Source organism: Dermacentor silvarum, chromosome 10 (assembly GCF_013339745.2).
Source record: "Dermacentor silvarum isolate Dsil-2018 chromosome 10, BIME_Dsil_1.4, whole genome shotgun sequence".
Lineage (NCBI taxonomy): Eukaryota > Metazoa > Arthropoda > Arachnida > Ixodida > Ixodidae > Dermacentor > Dermacentor silvarum.
The window spans coordinates 31727611-31746191 of NC_051163.1; the positions used below are offsets into that span (position 1 = coordinate 31727611).

An 18581-nucleotide genomic window follows, 5' to 3' on the forward strand; every position below is an offset into this window, starting at 1 on the left:
GATGAACCACAAGTGAATTAGTTAAAAGTAGCGAAACTGTGCAAGTAAAATTGACAACCGCAGTTTAGGTGATCTAAATGTTTTGGTAATTTAATTATACCGATATAATGTTGTAATTTAGGATACCAACCTGCAGTAGTGGCTCCGTGGCTATGGTGCTTTGCTACAAAGAAAAAGGTTGTGGGTTCGATTCCCCACCATACTACTAGTAGCCACATTACGATGACAGTGGAATCCAAATATGCTGGTTTACTTAGCTTTAGGTGCACGCTAAAGAACCCTGGTGGCCAAAATTAATGAACTCCCAAGAATGTCTCTCATAACCCCATTCTTGCTATCAGACAAGGGACTGACTGTAAACAGAAATGCCAAGTAATTTTCGGCTGATATTCATTCAAAACTACACATTATTAAGTTTGTGATGATAGGTTGATTATTAGAAGAGAATATAGAGGTCAAAGTACCATTTTTTGAATTTCGTGCCGATATTCCAGCGCTGGTACTTCAGAGTGACCTCATGGATTTCTAGGCGTACTTTTCTTTCTTATTTGGGTAATTGTGGCATAGTACAAGTTCAGCCTTTAGCTACTTTAGAATATACTACAGTGCATATTTTACAAATGAAAAATTACCCAAGACTGAGGAAGCACCGTCAAAATCCGGCAATCAAACACCGGCAATCTACTACAGTTGAATCTCGTCAATTCAAACCTGCTTCGTTCAAACTTTCGGTTTATTCGAACTGGCGCTGCGGTCCTGTTAAAATGATGTGTATTTTAATGCGCAACAATGCCCAGTAATTCCAACGCGTAAGCGTTGGCAACAGTTAACTTGAACGTACCACACCGCCGACTATGCTATCAGCAGCAGTGCAATCCGGCAGTGCAACCACACACTGGCTGTTGCTCCTATCTCCCGTTGCAAGTGCCATATGTTGACGCATATAACCAGCGCCAGAAGTTTAACAAAAATCGGAGTGCAAGTTTATACGTGAATTTTGCCTTAATGTGTGGCTTCACGGCAGTGCACGCCGCGCTGCCGTGAAGCCACACTTTCAGAACTCGTCACTCATATGTTAACCCACTCAGTGCACATGCGACACCTAACACTGAGCCGCATGTACATCTTCCATTCAATTAGCTTTCTTTAACTTGAACTTCGTTTAATTCGAACAAATTTTTCGAGCCCCTTCGTATTTGAATAATCGAGATTAGATCGTAATACTGCTAAAATAACTTCTCTTTTTTTAGAGTTCCTTTAAATTCTATGAATTAATAAACCATCACTGTAAAATTACGTATTAGTACAAGTGAATGAGTTAACATAGCTGTGTTAGCACACTATAGACAATGCAATTTAGATTATCAAAATATTTTGGCAACAAGCAATCCCTCAACATATTAATTGAACCCATTTGGTTTTCTTTCCTTTGATCTTCTTTCTTTCTCTTTAGAAATAGAAATAGGCATGACAAGCTTTTTTTATTGCGCTGTGGCAATGGCTATAATGAACTGCCGTCCTCTCTGCAGAGACGACATTTTACTGTCACTTGAATACAGTGTGACACTGCAACAATAATGAAGAGAAGAGAAGGAAAGATAAGCAGCAACTTGTAACTGCAAAAATTTTGTGAGAAGAACCCATTAGAGCTAATGACATTGGCCACGGGGTCACTGACGCCACTGACATATCCGCACAAATGCACAAGGAACGGACTAGGGTCAAGCACAAAATAAAAAACAAACCACAATACACTCGTCTAATCCACATAAGACAACTCTACTTCAGAAAGTTAACCATTAGGTGACTGACAGACGTGTAAGATCTTAACTGTTTTTCTAATCAGCTGATTACTGTGGGAAAGAATAATGACAGTGGTGCAATCAAAATGAGGCAAACAAGGATGGCTGAGTCAGTGCGCGTTTGTGTAAACAGCAGTAAAAGCACCAGCATATTTTCATTCAGCATTCGTCGATGAAAGGTTGCAACATTCTTATGTCTAGCAACTAGTGACTCACCACGGCGGCTCGCCAGGGCAAACTGGATGCTGTTGCCTCCCGCACCACAAAAGGCATCGATGACGACGTCCGCCTTGCATCGCTTTGCTATGTGCTTGGCGATGCCTTCGGGTGTCACGGAGAACCAGGATTCTGGACACAGAAGAGTAGACTCGTTAGTCACGGGAGGATTGCAGCCTAGATAACCACCAACAAAAAGGAAAAAGAAACATCTTGTTCCTTCAACAGAGGGTGAAGCGGCAATGATGTGCCATGCTGGTGTATCAAACTTCTTCCTTGCACTCCAATTCATAACAAATGGACCACGGGTCCTGCAAGATTCATAGCAGTACTTTTGAAAAAATCCAAGAGTTTTTAAGAAATCCGAAGCCCTGACAAAGCATTTTCAGGGGCTAAAGCAATGTTACATTTAATAGCTTTCAAATAAGACACCTATTTTTACCAATGAACGAACTGTCTGCACTTTACACAAACATGAACAGTGTACAGGGGAACTAGGGATGTGCTCCTGGTCGCAATGCCGTCGTGGTTGATCCACCTGCCGTCATTTCATGTTCGTGATCTTACTCCTGTCATGCAGTCATCGTCATGCCTTCCACCCTGACCCAGTGACCAACATTGTCTACATAATTGCTTGGGCCACTAGGTATGGGCTCGTGGTCGTCACGTCTTTGCGATTCCAGCTTTTTGTCATCGGACTCTCGTCATGCCGTCGTTGTCACCCCGTTGTCGTCGTGTAGTCGTCATGCACATTCCTTGTCCCAGCGCCATCGTGATGCCGTCGTGGTCATGCAATCATCGTCATTCCAGCTTCGTCATTTGACTCTCGTCATGCTGTGGTCTTGCCTTCTACTCCGACCCAGTGGTCCCAGTTGTCTAATAGCCTGAGACGCTAGGTATGTGTTCGTGGCTGTGATGCCTTCGTGGTTGTTGCATCGTCGTCATTCCAGCTTTGTCCTCCAACTCTTGTCAGGCGATCGTCGTCACGCTGCTGTATTATCATTGTCATCACTTTAGTAACGTCATCCCATTGTCGTCATGCTGTCGTCGTCGTTCCACTGACGTCATTCCTTGTTTGTCATTCTATCATAATCAAGCTGTCGTCATTCAATTGTGATTATGCCACTGTTGCCATGCCATCGTCGTCACTGCGTCGTCGTCAGACAGACGCTATAATGCATCTAATGTCATATTGTCGTCGTCACACCAGCTTCTTCATCCGGTTGTCAACATACCGTCATCATCACGCCAACGTCGCCATGCAGTCATCGTCATCTCATTGTGCTCATGCTGTTGTCGTTACACTTTCGCATAATTTAGGCATTGATATCTCATTGTCGTCATGCAGTCATCTTTATACCGCCTTAGTCATTCCATTATTCCTTCTCCGTAATTCCACCGTCACTGCGTCGGCGTCGTACAGTCGTCGACGGCAAACGAGTGCTATTGCAATGTGGGACAATATCCGGGTATGTGGGATATAGCCGAAGCAATGAAAGTCATATAATTACCACTACAGTCGAAACCACTTAAAACAATACCGGTTTTAACAATGTAATATCGGTTATAACAACAAGAAGCTGCTGCACCATCAACTTTTGCATGTTTTCTATGGTGAAATAACCCTGCTTATTACAATGCCCCCATGCCGCATTATCGGTTATAATGATGAAGACTGGCTACTGGTTGTCCGTGCCGAAAGGGAATGGAATGCGAAATCCTTGAAAAGAAAAAAAAAAGAAATTCGAGCCACTGCACGCTGCCCCGTGCTGTTTTTTAGCCTTTTCCGCATCGCTAACCTCCCGTGCCTCTCTGCCGTCGCCCTTCCATACCTCTGAACCCGAATGGGCTGCGCCCATAGTTCTACGTCCTCGCCACCCTTCGGAAACACGAATAGACCGTGCCTACTGTGCTGATAGCACTGGGCACTACTCCCAGATTGCTCACTGGCCCCTCATTCTGCACAGTTCTGCGGACGGATTAAGTCGCTCGTGCTCGCCTTTGTTGGTTGTGTCGAAATCGTGCCTGGCCACGTGGTTTCTCAGCCTCACATGACCCGCCGCCGAAACAGAAGATGGCTGATCCACCCGCTGATCATTGGTGGCAAAGCACGACGTTGCCATTAAAGAGAAAGCGCACTGCTATAGACTTGGAAATGAAATGCTTCTAACCAATGAGGCGATCGTCGCGAACGTGTTTGCATCGGATAGCGAGGACAACAGCGACGAGGCGGTAGGGCAGGCTGCCTCAACAATATCCTCGCAGGAGGCCCTGCAGATTATTTGGTCCCTCTGGGGCTTAGTCTTCACGAGGGACCTTCGCCAGAGAAGGATGTTGGCAAGCTTCGCGTAAAGCAACCAAAGCTGACAGACATGGGGTTTTCTTGTGCAAGCCAGTGAGAAGAACGTGACGAGATGCTTGTGGCGATCTCAATCCAGCGTTTCTTCTGGATTTCTCAAGCTGAGAGGCTGCCGCGACAACCTTTTTGCATTTTTTAAACAAAGTGTCTAAAGGTACGTCGGATGCTTTCTCGCTAGCTCTGCGGCTCCTGCCCACCAATTTTTGCATGCGACTGTTGTTCTTGCACATTTTAGCTCGGCGGCTCCCGCCTACCGATTTTGAACGCGACTGTCTGTTAGGTTAGGTTAGGTGCGTCGAACCACATGTTGCTCGGCAGTGCTCTCTCCTTGTCGGCCTTTTACATCAGCAGATGCATGCAAAGGCTCGTTGCATCATACATGTGCAAAAATCGGTAAGCAGTAGCCGCGACCAGCCCGGCGACGCATACGGCTAGGAATCTTTAGAAGTATCTTTACACTCCCGGTTCCGGGTACGTCCGACGTAGCTCTAGACACAGTGCTTTTTAGATGGCCCCTTTCGAGGCCACCAAAGCGATGCCTCGGCTTAGCTCGCATGTCACCTGCCGCCCGTGACCCCGCTTTGCAGTTGTTATAGCAGTGCCATTTTTGAACGCCGACAGCCGCGGCTTGTTACACGCGATCGGAGAGCGCAGGAAGCAGACTTGAACAGTTAAACGAGCTAACACAATCAGCAGCCGGATGGAGGAAGGTGGTGGGGAGGGGCAATGGCCTTCCCCGCCATTATAGTTTTCTCACAACAGCTCTGCCGTCCCCTATTTTGATTTTTTCCATGCAACCCGGTTATAACAACGGAATTTTCATGGCACTTGAATATTGTTGTAAGTGGGTTCAACTGTATACGTGTTAAATAAACGGTGACTTCAGGAATACGGTCTGTTGCTACATTGCCTGAATGCTATTCGCATTACTGTGGACAGTCATTGTGAGATGAGTTCTGTCGTAACTTCTTCTTTTTCTTGTCCGCGTAAAATGTAATAAAGGAAAGCAAAAATTCTGCCACAAATAAACAAGGCCTCCGAAATAGAAATGAACCAACACAAAGGCTTACCTTCGTCCAGTTGAATGCCTTGGTCAAACTTGGAGAAGAGTCTGTACCGCTGTATCCAGTACTTGATCAACTGCGGGTTGTCCCGAATGTAGCTCGGCATAGTGGATGCGCCAGAGGAGCTGATGGCCAGCAATTCTGCGAAACAGTCCAGATGGCAGCATACCTCAGTGAGTCCACATGACAGGCTTCTCTACACAAAGACAACAGAAGCACTGGACTGGGTGTCGTGTGTGCGAACGCGTGAGCCCCCGCTTAAGAATGAAAAATTTTCCCAATCATGTCGCTTCGTTCTTCGCAATCTGGTATGACTTGGCCACAACACTCCTCCACATATTGCCTCTCCATTCACTTGATCTGAGGTGTGACAAGCTGGCACAGGAACAACAAATTTATACTATAGGCCCCTTCTTCACTTCCTGAATGAGGCACATTCAATTTGCCCACACACTTAATTACCCTACAAAGCAAGACCTGGATGCTGGGTGAGTAGCAATGCAGTGCAATACCTGAGCGACATTTAAAGACAGAAACCCTTTCTATGGGTCCCCTTTAAACATTTTACACTGTTTCCAATCACATTATCCTAACTTGAAGTTTGCCTGACCTGTGCAAAAACTAATGTAAATAAAATAAATAAATGAATCTTCTTCTTTTTTACAGACAGTAAAGTAAAGATGAGTTGTCGCATCACTGACAGCTTGTCAAGTCTCAGTGCTTTATGGAACACAGAACCCATAGTAGTGCAAACACAAAGGGCCCTTTATTGCACTTTCTATACAATAAGCAAGCTAGCCAAAATAAATTCGAAGAATACTAGTTTCAAATCAAAGAAGAATCAAAGAAGTTCAGTTCACTACGCAAGAATATTGAGCAAGTAACGTTCGCCTACGCCAAACACCGATGCCTATGTCATACACCAGTGCAGTCTCGCGAATGGAGGTGCATTTGAGTGTTCGAGAAGCCCTCTGTAGGTCAGTCTCGCAGAGCACAGCCCATATCTGATTTCCCACGTGTCTGGGGGGGAAGCGTGCGTCGCAGTGTCGCAGAAGCAAAGGGGGAAATTGGGAAAGAGGGAACGGTGCACCTTCTCCGCACCGCCTGCCGACACAATATGCTGGGAGGAGATCGGTGGGCATGCCGATCAAGCTAAGGAGTTTTAACCTGGCAGTAGCTACAACAAGGTATTGGGAATTCCTACATGTGCTTTACAGAAAACCTGACAGTTCATAATAATTGTGGCACTGCAACGTGAGAGAAGAACTTCAGGGCAGAGGCAAAAAGAGCAGATGTCTTCTTCACAGTACTGTGCTTCAAAGGATCACCTTCACCAGACGAATGACGAGAACTTATCTGAATGTCTTTCATTTCAACAAAAACTCGTGCAAGTGCGAGTTAGCGATCGTCATACTAATCATGCAAGCAAGATTCTCTTTACACACACGGTGAACCCTTGTTATTCAGTGCTTCTGAAGGATTACTGTTGCCTGAAGATTGTCAAGAACTCACTCCAAAAGAACCTGTCTCTCCTTTCAACAAAGCTCATGCAAGTGGAGTTGGCAATAATTACATCTAAGTGAGCTCCTTTTCACACATTGTGAAGTGCGGATGGCCATATATCTCTCTCTCTCTCTCTCTTTTTTTGCCGGTGCACAAACTGGCATCACCATCACAGCACCTCCATAATGCCACATTTTGCAGCTATATAGTCTACACTCTAAAAAAGAAAGAACAGCGAACAATTCCATGCAGTGCAATCTCGCAGTGAAAAACAGCGAGGCAATACACGATACACACCTTTCATCTCTTCTTGTGGTTGCTGCGGTGCCACCGTGCCTTGCTGACTGGCTCCCTGCTTACGTAACTTCTTGCGTTTTTTCTTGTTCGCCACGTGGGACTTGGCTCCTTCGGGACCCAGCTTGATTCCCCTGAGTGTGAAAGAGTTGTAGAAGTAATGGTAGCAGTACTTGCAGCAGCAACACATGAAGTGTGTTTGCTGTGATGGAAAACGCAGCAGTAGTAGCTTCAATAGTGTTGCTGTTGCCATGGCTTATAATACCACAAAATGTCAATAGGTCACAGGGTATGCTAGTCCAGTGTGTATATTCCTGACCTTTGCAAGAAGACCAATCAAAGAAACCATAACTGCTTAAAGCATAACTGCCCAAACAGCCAACCATAAAGAGAAGGCCTGAATCAGCCTCTAAACGTCATGACTCTCTTTTGGAAGCTTGGTTGGACAATGGTATTCGAATGAGCTGGTTGGTTCGTGGCTAAGGCGAGTTGGAACAGCTGAACTAAAACGCAGGGCAAAGCTAGACATCCTGGTATGTCTCCCTTTGTCATGCGTTTTGGCAAAGGCAGTTAGTTGTCTTCTCAAAAGGGGAGGCAGCGGAGGCTTCGTTTAGCCTTGATAAAGACAAGCCTTCTTCTCAAAACGGTAGCTCCATCTTGAAACTCCTTATTCACCCCCTGTTGGTCACTTTACGTGGACACGTTCCTGTGGCCCCCGCTGTCATGTCCGGTCATGTCCCCTCTGTAGTGCCTTTGAGTAAATGCTAAAACTGATTTTGGTTGCACCGAAGTTCTTCACAGGAATCCCTGAAGAATGTTAGTGAAGTGCAGTGACCACTTTAGTTGAGCTGTGGTACTGCCATTGACTTTATGGGGATAAAGCTGGAGTGTTAGGTGAAGGAATGTCTACAAATAGAAAGTTTCAGCTTGTCCTGTATGCGGATCACTCTTTACGGCAATACCGCATTATGATAAACGAGATGGCAGCAACAACCCAGGTAGTGACATCTTGTGACGCCTTGTCCAATAGCAATGCGTGAAACGTTTTGTGTGCTACCATGGATGTTTTCTTTGAAGCAATATAATGTTGCGATACAACAGGCACTTATGAGACATGGCAAAAAGGTAGACGAACACGGCCATATGGGCTTAACAATACATAACCAAAAGAGACTGCACACTGATTGCATCGCTGGCAATTGTTTACCCCAGCAGATAAGTAGAATGTGGTTTAGTTATTCTGCTACTCTATTACTGCAATAACAGCTCTGCCTCCTCTCTGGTTAAACTCTGCACCACAAGATGACACCACCATCCGGCTGCTCGTGTTCATGCCACCGGTAATCCAGCATTCCTTGAACGGTAATTACATATACAGACAAGCTACCGTATTTTTTATTCGAATATAAGGCGAGGTTTTTTTTCCAGAATCCTTGGCCTCAACGTCGATCTTTGGCCTCGCAGCAAGACCAATTTTCAAAGCCCACTGAAGTACTTCAAAACCTCGCTGATCACATACGACACTTTCCTGAAAAAAAAAAAAAAAATGCTACGAAGGTTTAAATAACTCACTTCAGGCTTTCCTTCAGAGACAGTCCGTAAGATATGAGGGCTTTGAATGCGTCATCTTCATCAGAGTTTACGTCCTCTTCGTGACTGAAAACAAGGAGGGTATTGAGCTTTCCTATGACAAAGCTTGTGGCATCATCTACTAATACACGTTACAACTATGGTATATATGTGGTACGCTCTGCATGCAACTATGCGATGGCAAGCAGCCACACTCAACTGTTTCACAGAATTTCCCAACCCATGGTGTAATTGAATCATGACTCCGGCAGATACGGGCAAATAAGACAAAACAACAACGTACACTCCAGACAATATTTCTTGCCCAGACAACAAGAAAGGCCGCATTACTCCGAGGGCTGCCCTCTCCGTAAACGATAGAAGTTGAAATGGAAACCCCTCGCCCTCTCATTGCCCATGGTCATGCGATGAGCTCCTTTGCAAGGGCAGGAACAGTTTATCTAAAAGGACTGAGAAAGCTAGAGGAACAGAGCAAGCCCATAGCAATCCAGGCTGTTTTCCTGGGAGTCTTGCCCTCATATACCTAACATTTACCCAGCAAGAGGGCCATTGTTCTCACTGAGGAAACAGGTACTGCCCTAGCTCTTCCCTGTGAATCAGATCCAAGCAGCTGCTGTGGTGTCGGTGGGAAACTATGGAAAGTAAGTGCAACCTGTCCACATTTCCGCACATCACACGGTGCAAACACAGCGCATCCGCGTCTTCTTCTGGAATGCGCACCATGCGTGCAAGTCCTGTATCCGCTTCTTCATTAGAGATCGTCCCTCCCTCCCATAAGTTGAGGCTGGAGAAAACGTTCCACTGTGTATACCTTGCCTTATGTATTGATTTCATGTGTGTGAACTACTCCCCCCTAAGGTATGCCATCGGGCCCTTAGGCTACATGAATAAAATAAATGAAAAGCATAGTGTATGGCCCATTTCTTATTTCAAAGAATAAATTATTCTTACCATCAACCTTACAGCAGTATTCCTAATAGAGGGTTTCAGTGTATCCACAAAGTGTGTCACAGTTTACGGAACAATGAAACACCAAAGACACAGACATGTGCAGCAGCCCCGGTGGCAAAATCTTGTAACATGGATGTCAATTAAAGCTCACAGAACGACAACTGCAACAACCATGTTCTACCCATCTGCTGGTGCAAAAGCATTGGCAGCAACAATCGCTGATGTCTGAGGCATTCCAGCATTCCATGAACTGTAATACTAGTCTATTTAAGGGAAGGCGAAAACTCTCTTAAAACACACTACTACGGACGAGTCCAGTGTCGTGAGCTTAATTTGTCATTAATGATTCGCAGATATGAAGTTTCTAAAGGTGGTCATATCTTCAGAAGGGTGTTCTGCTGCATAAGCTGCTACCATGAACCCATTACTTCTATAGTAGCCCCACTTTCAAGAATTGTAGGCGCCTCGCATAAGCAAGAACAAATTTGTTTACAACATTCAGCAAGCCGTGACTTTCACATAACATGTAAGATGTACACTCACCTCTTCTTTATCTTCACTGGCCTCTCGTCTGGAGGGTCGTCTCCGTCATCATCGCCATTGCCATTTTGAATGTTTTTGCTGCCACCCCCACTTCCCCTAGAGCAAGCACTGTCGGAAGAACCAGACGCGCCCTCCGTACTTGAGCCTTTCGTTTTGCATGAGCCTGACGGACTGCCATGATCGCCCTCCTGGGAACCTGACGGACACTGCCTGACGCCATCAGAGTCCTGTCCATTGTGTTGTTGCACCAACACGGAGTTCTGAACACTCTCCACAGTCACTTCATCAATTCTTCTTTCACCTACGGCCTCAATTTCGGCACTTTCAACGACCACTTCGTCTTTATTATGCCTTTCGCTCTCTTCTTTGGCTTCGGAAGGTTCTTCGTAGACAACTTGCTGGTACTTTTGAAATTCAAGTCCACACACGCGGTCACAGTGGGCGTTCCACAGCTTCTGCCAAAGGCTTGCGTCTTTTGGCAGTTTAGAATCATCTCGATGCAGTGACACCGGGAGGTCGTCCCCTCCAACAGGGCACCTTCGAAGGCACTCGTCCGCATTCGGCAATGTCCGGTCGAGTTTCACCGACGCCAGGAACAAGGGTTCTAAAAATTCAGGGTAGGTTTCTGTCCAGGTGTCCCACAGAAGGCGGCTGCCATTGCAAAGCCAGTATTCATCCCAACTGGGTATTTCGTTGCCTTTAACTTTCGGGGATCGCTTGGAAGTGCCTGAAAGTGAGGCACCTCTTTAATTCAAAGAAGAAATGATTAAAGGAGCACTGAAACCCTTTTTGAACATGGTAAGATGACATTCCTGATATGTAAACAAGGCTGCCGTGAACATGCAAGCAGATTATTAGTCCGCTGCATGCAGCAGGAAACCTACAAATTCGCGTAGTAGATTGCTTGCTCTATCCTGCAACTTCTGAGGCCCCGTTATTTATTTCTTCCCATGCAATGTCAGCAGTGACATTACAGCAGGCACGGTCGTGACACCAGTCACTGGGTGATTCTTTATAACCATGCATCACTTGAGAGCAAAAGCTCGAAGCACGTGTGTGCATACCCTTTCAGATCCTTTAGAAAGCAGCAGTTGTTAATGCACCGCGTCCATCCCATCAATATTTGTTCATCACACTTGGGCACCTATGTCAGACACCAACCTCGAAAGGTTACCTCAAGTTCAACATAGAAAGAAGAAAACAAAAAGACAGCAGCAATAGGCACGTCACTGCTAGTGGCGCTGCCTCAGATGGGATGAACCAATGAGTGAAAGGGAATGGGGAAACATTGTATACTCTTTATATTTCTGTTCATGTTATAGGTGTTTTCAGAAGGTTCTTTAGGAATACGCTTATTGAAAGGTATTGCCCTCATTCCAGTGCATTGCTCAGGTTAAAAATAAAGGTGTGTGGTAGTTTCAGCCGAACAGCGAAGCATTGAAAGGAATAGCAAGGTTTCGTGTAGCAATGAAGCTCATCAGACAGTGTTCTAACAATACGCGAGCGGGACATGTTGGCATGACACAGCACGCAAGTCCACTGCTGCTCGGCATATGAAAAACGGCCCTGGTAGCTACAACAAGGCATCTCGAAACATATCGCATCGTGAGAAGCACTGCCAGTAACGTTGCGCAGGTCTCGCCTCGATGGCTGCCCAGATGAGACCACAGAAAAACCGTCGGAATTTATAGCCTGAAGTATACTGTCTGTTCTACTCAGACCACTGCATCCACACAGCAGGAGCGGTAGTGTTCTTGCGCACAACGCTCATGTGAGCACCGGAGGGCAGAATTCTGCCCTGGCTTCGCTGCAGAGCTGACTGAGCCAAGAGTAACGGTGCATCCACTTGGTTTCATAGCTTCCAAAGCCAAATGCAAAAGTATTTGTTGCATCTGTGAAGAGACCTATCCTACCACGCACAGGCCATGCATGCACCGTGGACACTTTAACAGCATGACGGTGCCTGGAGTTTCAGTGCAATTATTGCAATAAAGAGGTGTTTCAGGGCCCCTTTAAGGTAGCATTATAAGGTAGATCACAGGGGCAGGCCTTCGTCCTGCAGTGGACATAAATATAGGCTGATGATGATGATTTTCCCAATAATGCACCAAAAATGTTTGAAGTAGTGTTCTGACATAGATTATCATGCAGTGTGTACGATAAAAACTGTCGGGAACCCTGCATGACGTAGAAAATAGGTCATTATTTACTTATAGTATATAACTAACATATTGAGCAATGGTATAAAAAGGCCTATTGCATGCTTTCCTGGACAGCAATGTATTTTGAATAACATTCACCCAGCATCAATTACCAGGATGAACACGCACATGTCGTGCATAGATGACTTTAACAGGAACACTCACATTTTTTGCTCTTCTTCGGCTTCTTCTGTTTGCCAGCCGATGCAAACTGCACAGGCAGGCCCATCTGTTTCATCAGCTTCACGTCGCACTCGTCCTCGAGCAAGACAATCTCTTCCTTGTCGACTTCACTGTCGCCTTTCACAACTGAGTCGGCGCACATTTGCTCCGTAACGCTACAGTTTCTACCCTGCTCATCCTTTTGACGATTCACACTTCCACAATCAGCTGCATTACAGGTATCTGTAGCACTGTTCTGATTGTTGGCACAACTATCAGGCACCAGAGTGTCATTTATCGCCTCTGACTGGCACTCGACAGCAATCGTCTGTTCCGATGTAGCCAAGTTCGTCTGCTCTGTATCTGCAGGAGTGGGGTCCGCATTCGTTGGCTCTGAATGCTGGATGCAACCGTCCACCTCACCGTCGTGGCCAAACATGCTGTAGTAATGGTTGTACACCTCAAGGTAATGCTCCTCCCAGACTTCCTTCCACAGATCGTCGTCGGACTTCCGAGCACCGGCAGCTGCACTTCCGTCATCGTCTTCTTCTTGTTCTCTGTGCAGCGTGTCGCCAACTTGGCCACACCCAAGAAGCTGTTTACAGTCGTCTTGCACACCTTCAATGGTGGTACTGCAGATGCCGTTGTTGCAAGACTGGTCACCCTGGCCAGAAGGCAATGTTGAGGCCACGGAGTTCTCAGCAAGACAAATACCTCCACTGAGTCTCTCATTTTCCACCTGAGCAGAACCTCCGGCAGGCTGGTCTGTAGAGGGCGCTGAAGAAGCATCGTCTTTTGGCTGTCCTCTCTTGTCCACACCATCTGGCAGCGCCACGGCATTATCTCCCGTAGCGGAAGGCATTTGGCCATCTGCAGAAGCGGCATGGCTTTCCAGGTACTCTGGAGAGATGTACTCGCTGTAGCGCTGCACCCAGGACTGCCACACGAGGTTGTCTCCGTTCTTCTCCCAAAAGTTCTGCCAATCGTCCATAGTTGCTGGCAAGCTCTGATCTTCAGGCGCGTCACAACACAGCAGCTCTTCGTTTTCTGCTGAAAATAGAACAAAAGTGCAAAAAAGATTCAAGCCTCCATGCTTGATGGCCACTGTAAAAAGCTCAGCATGTGACTGCTGCTTATGCTAGCAGAATCAACCTACACAGCATCCATTTCAACACTTGATGGTACATCTGATAGTAGAACTAACAGGACTCAAACAAAAGCCGCCTCATGCTGGAAGCAATGTTTCGACGAAGGGACTTGTCAAACTTGTTGTTGACTCAAACACTGATAAAAACAACTCCTCTTGTCTTTCAGCTACATACACCCTCCAAACTCTGGCAATAGTTCAATGTAACCTCCAACAAGTTACTATCACACTGGACACGGGAAGAAACATTGCCACTTAGCCAACTACTGGAAATCGTGGCGCCTCGCCATGGTATGTATAGGGTTACTAAATGCACTCAAGCTAAAAATCAATTTTTTTTATTATGCAAGCATCCATAAAATGATCACAAAGAGAAGAAAGAAGAGCTAGCTGGCAACACCTATCTCTTGGTGCAATAACATGTTGTAGAGGGCCAGTAGGTTATGAGACATGGTGGTTCGATAACTGAGACCCTAGACACATGAAGCACTAGTCAAGTCAGGAAGTGCAATTGATAATCAGCGCTTCGTGTGTGTCTAGCATCTCAATTCATTCCATCCTTGTGCTCAGTATTGCTTTGCAATGTGGTGTACCACCCCGAAAAAAGTGCAGTCAGACACAAAAGTTCATGGAACACAAGCTCCAACGCACGCGGTGTGTGGAACTCTGCTATGTTAAGCCATGGCTCTTTCTGATTTAATGAAATCACTGCACTTTGTAGGTCACTAAGATTACCACAGACCGAAACTTTGGAATTGAGGATACGTGTGAAGGCTTTGTAGGAATAGACCAATTGTACCAAGTTCAGAGCGCATGCGTAGCAGCATTGCCCCGGTGCCATACTGACCACAGCTGTTGCCACATTCCCGCTGCACTCAAGTTTGAGGTGAAGAAAACCAGCCGAAGGCATGGCGCAGCCCCGAGCACCTTTGTTTGGTCACAGCCATGGAGAATAGTAGGCCGACAAAGAGTGTCCGTATGGCAACAAACACTAAGGAGGAACGCTGAGGACAATGCCGTTGTGGGTTTTTTTCCAATAAATTTCATGGGGAAAGTTAGGGGGTGAGTATTCTCAACCCCATTTCTATTGCAGAAATATTTGTCATGGTACAAACACAACATGCTTCTTACCATAGTTTCCCTTCAGCCCACTATGGAGTACTACTGCCAGCATACTTTGCGGCAGCGGTGGTGTAGCATAACTCGTAACGAAATCATTTATTCAATTTCTTTTTTTTTTTTACTAATCTAACATCCAGCAAACTTTTGTGGCCAAGTGTACATAGAAAAATAAGAAAGAAAGGGTAGCGAGTGAAGGCTATGCGAGAGTGAGTGAAGAATGGAAGAGGATGTGAAGAGACTAATGAGAAGATAGGAGAGCACTGGTGAATGAGTCATGCCAATAACATTACACACTCAATGTGTAAAACAAAAATCCAGTTTCTGTTCCAGTGTTTCACTTGAGCAGGACTACAGTACAGGGCTGCCACATTTTTCTTTTTTTGCACAAGAAGCTATTGGCAAAAAAAAAAAAAAAAGGAATAGGCCTCTCCTCACCACAGGCATCACCCCTTTTCTTGCCACTGTCACGCTTGGCAGACGTGAAGGACACCGGGAGGCCCATCTCGGCCATGAGAGCTGCTTCCTGCTCCAGGAGCTGCCGCTTCTCAAACTCCTCTTCGTCCTCGACATTGTCTCCTTCCGTGCCCAGGTCCGACTCCTCGTAACGCGGCCCCACAACATCACACTCCCTGCAAGTGAGGAATAGCAGTCCACCAATGAAGTCACTAACAAACTCGTTAAGTTTACAGCGTGGACTCGTACCATCCCGAGTACAAGTACTAGGAAACACTCTGTGTGTCGCTTCCACAAATAGTTATGCCTATTTCATCCCAACATACTTGATGTTCATCAACAGCAAGGCACTGGCACATAATTCTGGGCTTGCGATTTTATATAACAGTTTAAACATCAGCATTTCCGAAATAAACCTATATGGATAGTAGAACTTAAATGTGTAGAAGATTCTCCGTCAGAGTTTACAAAAAAGAAAGTGTCCTATGTTTCAAGACCAGTCGGGCTTCGTTACGCACGACCAAGGGCTGCTTGAAGTTTCAGAAGCAGAAGCTATAAGCAGTTGCAGATTGTTTCTTAGTGATACAACTACGAGGGTTAAAGGGACTGTCACTCACCAAGTGAGTACTTACTAGAACGTAGAAAGATTCACTTTAGAATAAACAATTAATGCACCTTTGTAGAAGAAACCAATAAAAAATGCTGGAATACACAGAATGCATTCGAGCTCGTTTTTGAACTCCAGTCGAACAGATATTCAAGGTAAATTCACAATAAGGAAATGAAGTGAGTAAAAAACCTCCTCAACCAGTCTCCATACCAGGTATAGGATCTTGAAAGCAGGCACTTGGCATCTTCAGGAGGAAACGACACATCTAATATCCGGAGCCAGTAGTCTGGATGAGTTGCGCCACATAGCCAGCCTGTAAAAGTGCGACACTCAATATAAATTAAATAAATAAATGTAAGCGATATGCATGAAGTAAGCAGTTGTAAATTGGCATATAAGTGTTGTAAAGACAAGTAGAACCAGTTTAAGGTGTGCACGTCACATTACCAAATAAAATGTGAATAAAGTCAGCGAAATTCTTTTTTTATGACAAACACTGTCTACAGTTGCTAATTACAGCAGTCTTGCCAATGAAACTTCAGTTAATAATTAAATTTTTAATTTTTATTCTTTAAATCCAGTACAGTCTCTGCAAGGATGTAACTGAATAATTTGCATACAGATAAACCTTTCGCAGATAATGTAAGACTGATTGATTGACATCGGGTAATGCTCTTTTGAGGTCAAATTATTAGCGTCCCCCCCCCCCCACCAAATCCAATATTAAAAAACACAACTTGTTTCAAACAATGCAAGAATGTGTAATGCAGGTATGTAACTGCTGAAAACCAAGTGCATACAAGCACTTCCTCCTTTTGCATCTCTTATGATCTATGCTTTTGTGGGCACAAGTTGACTATGAAGAAATTGTGATCCACGCAACAACAGGAAACATCTATGACGGGAACCACTAGGTTTCCCTGAAAGACAAACTTAGGAGTTACCGAGAAATGTACCCTGGCTCAGGAATCGAGCCAAGAATTTGCGCAAGTCCCAAACACCTGTGTCTCAACAATGAGAATGGAAAGCTTTCGAGACGTTTGTGCAAACATTGTTGCCAGACTTCGTTTCCTGCATAGCGCTGTCTTCTTTCGGCTTTCCACTTCTTCGGAGGTCTGCCTAGGCATCTCACAGGGTATCCTTCCTCCAACACCACACGCATTTTTACTGCAAGATTGCCTGTAAATATTTCCATGCGAGTTCCATTGCTGGGCGTGACTGATGCGTTTATGCTTGAGCCTATTGTTTTTGACTTGCATTTTGCGTGATGCACGCATTGTGCTCAAAGAAGTCAGACTTCCAAGTGAGCGCGCTGTGCTGTGCTCAAGATGTGTTACACAACCACCGAGCAAACCTGGTAGAGTATCAAAAGAAAGTTTTGCTTTAAGAAGCAGCACCGTCTCACCGAGGGAACTCACTGGGGCAACTGATCAAACCAGGGGGCTAGCAGAGACTATTAACTGACATTACAAAGCCCTTGAAGAAAGCTTGAAACCATAGGTTGGTTGACCTCACTGAGAGTCAGAGCCACCAACAAGAGAGAGTTTGAGTGAGCCAAACTGAGTCCAATTCGGTGTGACCTTCAATGAGTATTGGGAGTGGGTCAAGCCTGAGCAAGTCTAAGCCAGTCAAGGTGATCCACATTGGTGTCAGTCAGTCAGAGTGAGTCTCAGTGAATCGAAACATGTGAAATTTTAAGTGAATTCAAGCAAGTCTCACCAGTATGTTATTCCAATTGTTTCCTGGGTTCACAAGACTACATGTGACACTGAGTCCACATGATCATGAGTGAATCTAATTCTGTATATCCAAGGGCAGAGTCTGTGGAAACCTATAAGACTGAGTGAGGATGTGTGAAAAGCCCACTTAGATGAAATTTTGCTACTGTAAGATACCAGGAGACAAATTATCCAGAGCCTACCACTCTGGGTAGATAATTTTCGGGAATATCGCTTTTAGTGGATGCTGATTGGCTAAACCAGTGCGGCAGTAGTACATTTGTGATTGCATGAATCTGAGAGACAAATAAGAAGGAATGGCGGGGAGCTTAACTGTACACGGACCTTATTGATTCCTAGTGAGTACGAGTCTAATTTTTGCACGGATTGATTTTGGCGAGAGTCCGAGTGAGCCTCGCCGAGTCACCAAGTGGGATATGGGTATGCCCCAGGCCAAAAATATATTTCGTAAGTGAGCTTACTTATTATTTTTCTCAGCTAACGAAAATAAAAATTCAAAAAGAAAGTCAGTGGCCGATCATGGCGGTAAATGCTAAAGAAATGCGTTAGCATTATGTCGCACCTCTTCGAGGTCCTCGATCTACGATTTAAATCGTGTTCACCACATTGCAAATGTGGTTCAGCAGCTCACTCAGAACACATCCTGCCTCTTCGAGTAGCAAAGTGTAACTGACGGTCGTCCGCAGCAGACCACCCTCAGTATATATGCACCTCTACCACGTGACCGGCTTCCCACACATACACTTTTTTTGCACTTTGACATTCGTAATGCTAAGGCATTGAAAAAAGAAGAGTGCCGACAATGGTCGCCGTTACAACGAGTAA

General features: G+C 45.3%; 1 protein-coding gene across 5 annotated transcripts in view; it reads right to left on the reverse strand.

The window, feature by feature from the left end:
- The window catches only part of LOC119430963 (trimethylguanosine synthase), a 46379-nt gene that overhangs the window by 27196 nt on the left and 602 nt on the right, over window positions 1-18581 (reverse strand). For 3 of the 5 annotated variants that reach the window (XM_049656926.1, XM_037698427.2, XM_049656928.1), the window contains exons 2-9: window positions 16228-16330; window positions 15390-15583; window positions 12689-13735; window positions 10323-11049; window positions 8811-8894; window positions 7242-7372; window positions 5448-5582; window positions 2019-2150 (exon numbers count right to left, since the gene is read on the reverse strand). In XM_049656926.1, the coding sequence (XP_049512883.1) occupies window positions 2019-2150; window positions 5448-5582; window positions 7242-7372; window positions 8811-8894; window positions 10323-11049; window positions 12689-13735; window positions 15390-15583; window positions 16228-16330 (2553 nt within the window). Of the gene's footprint in view, window positions 1-2018; window positions 2151-5447; window positions 5583-7241; window positions 7373-8810; window positions 8895-10322; window positions 11050-12688; window positions 13736-15389; window positions 15584-16227; window positions 16331-18318; window positions 18568-18581 lie in introns of those variants that run through there. The other 2 variants (XM_049656929.1, XM_049656927.1) reach the window with 2 other exon arrangements.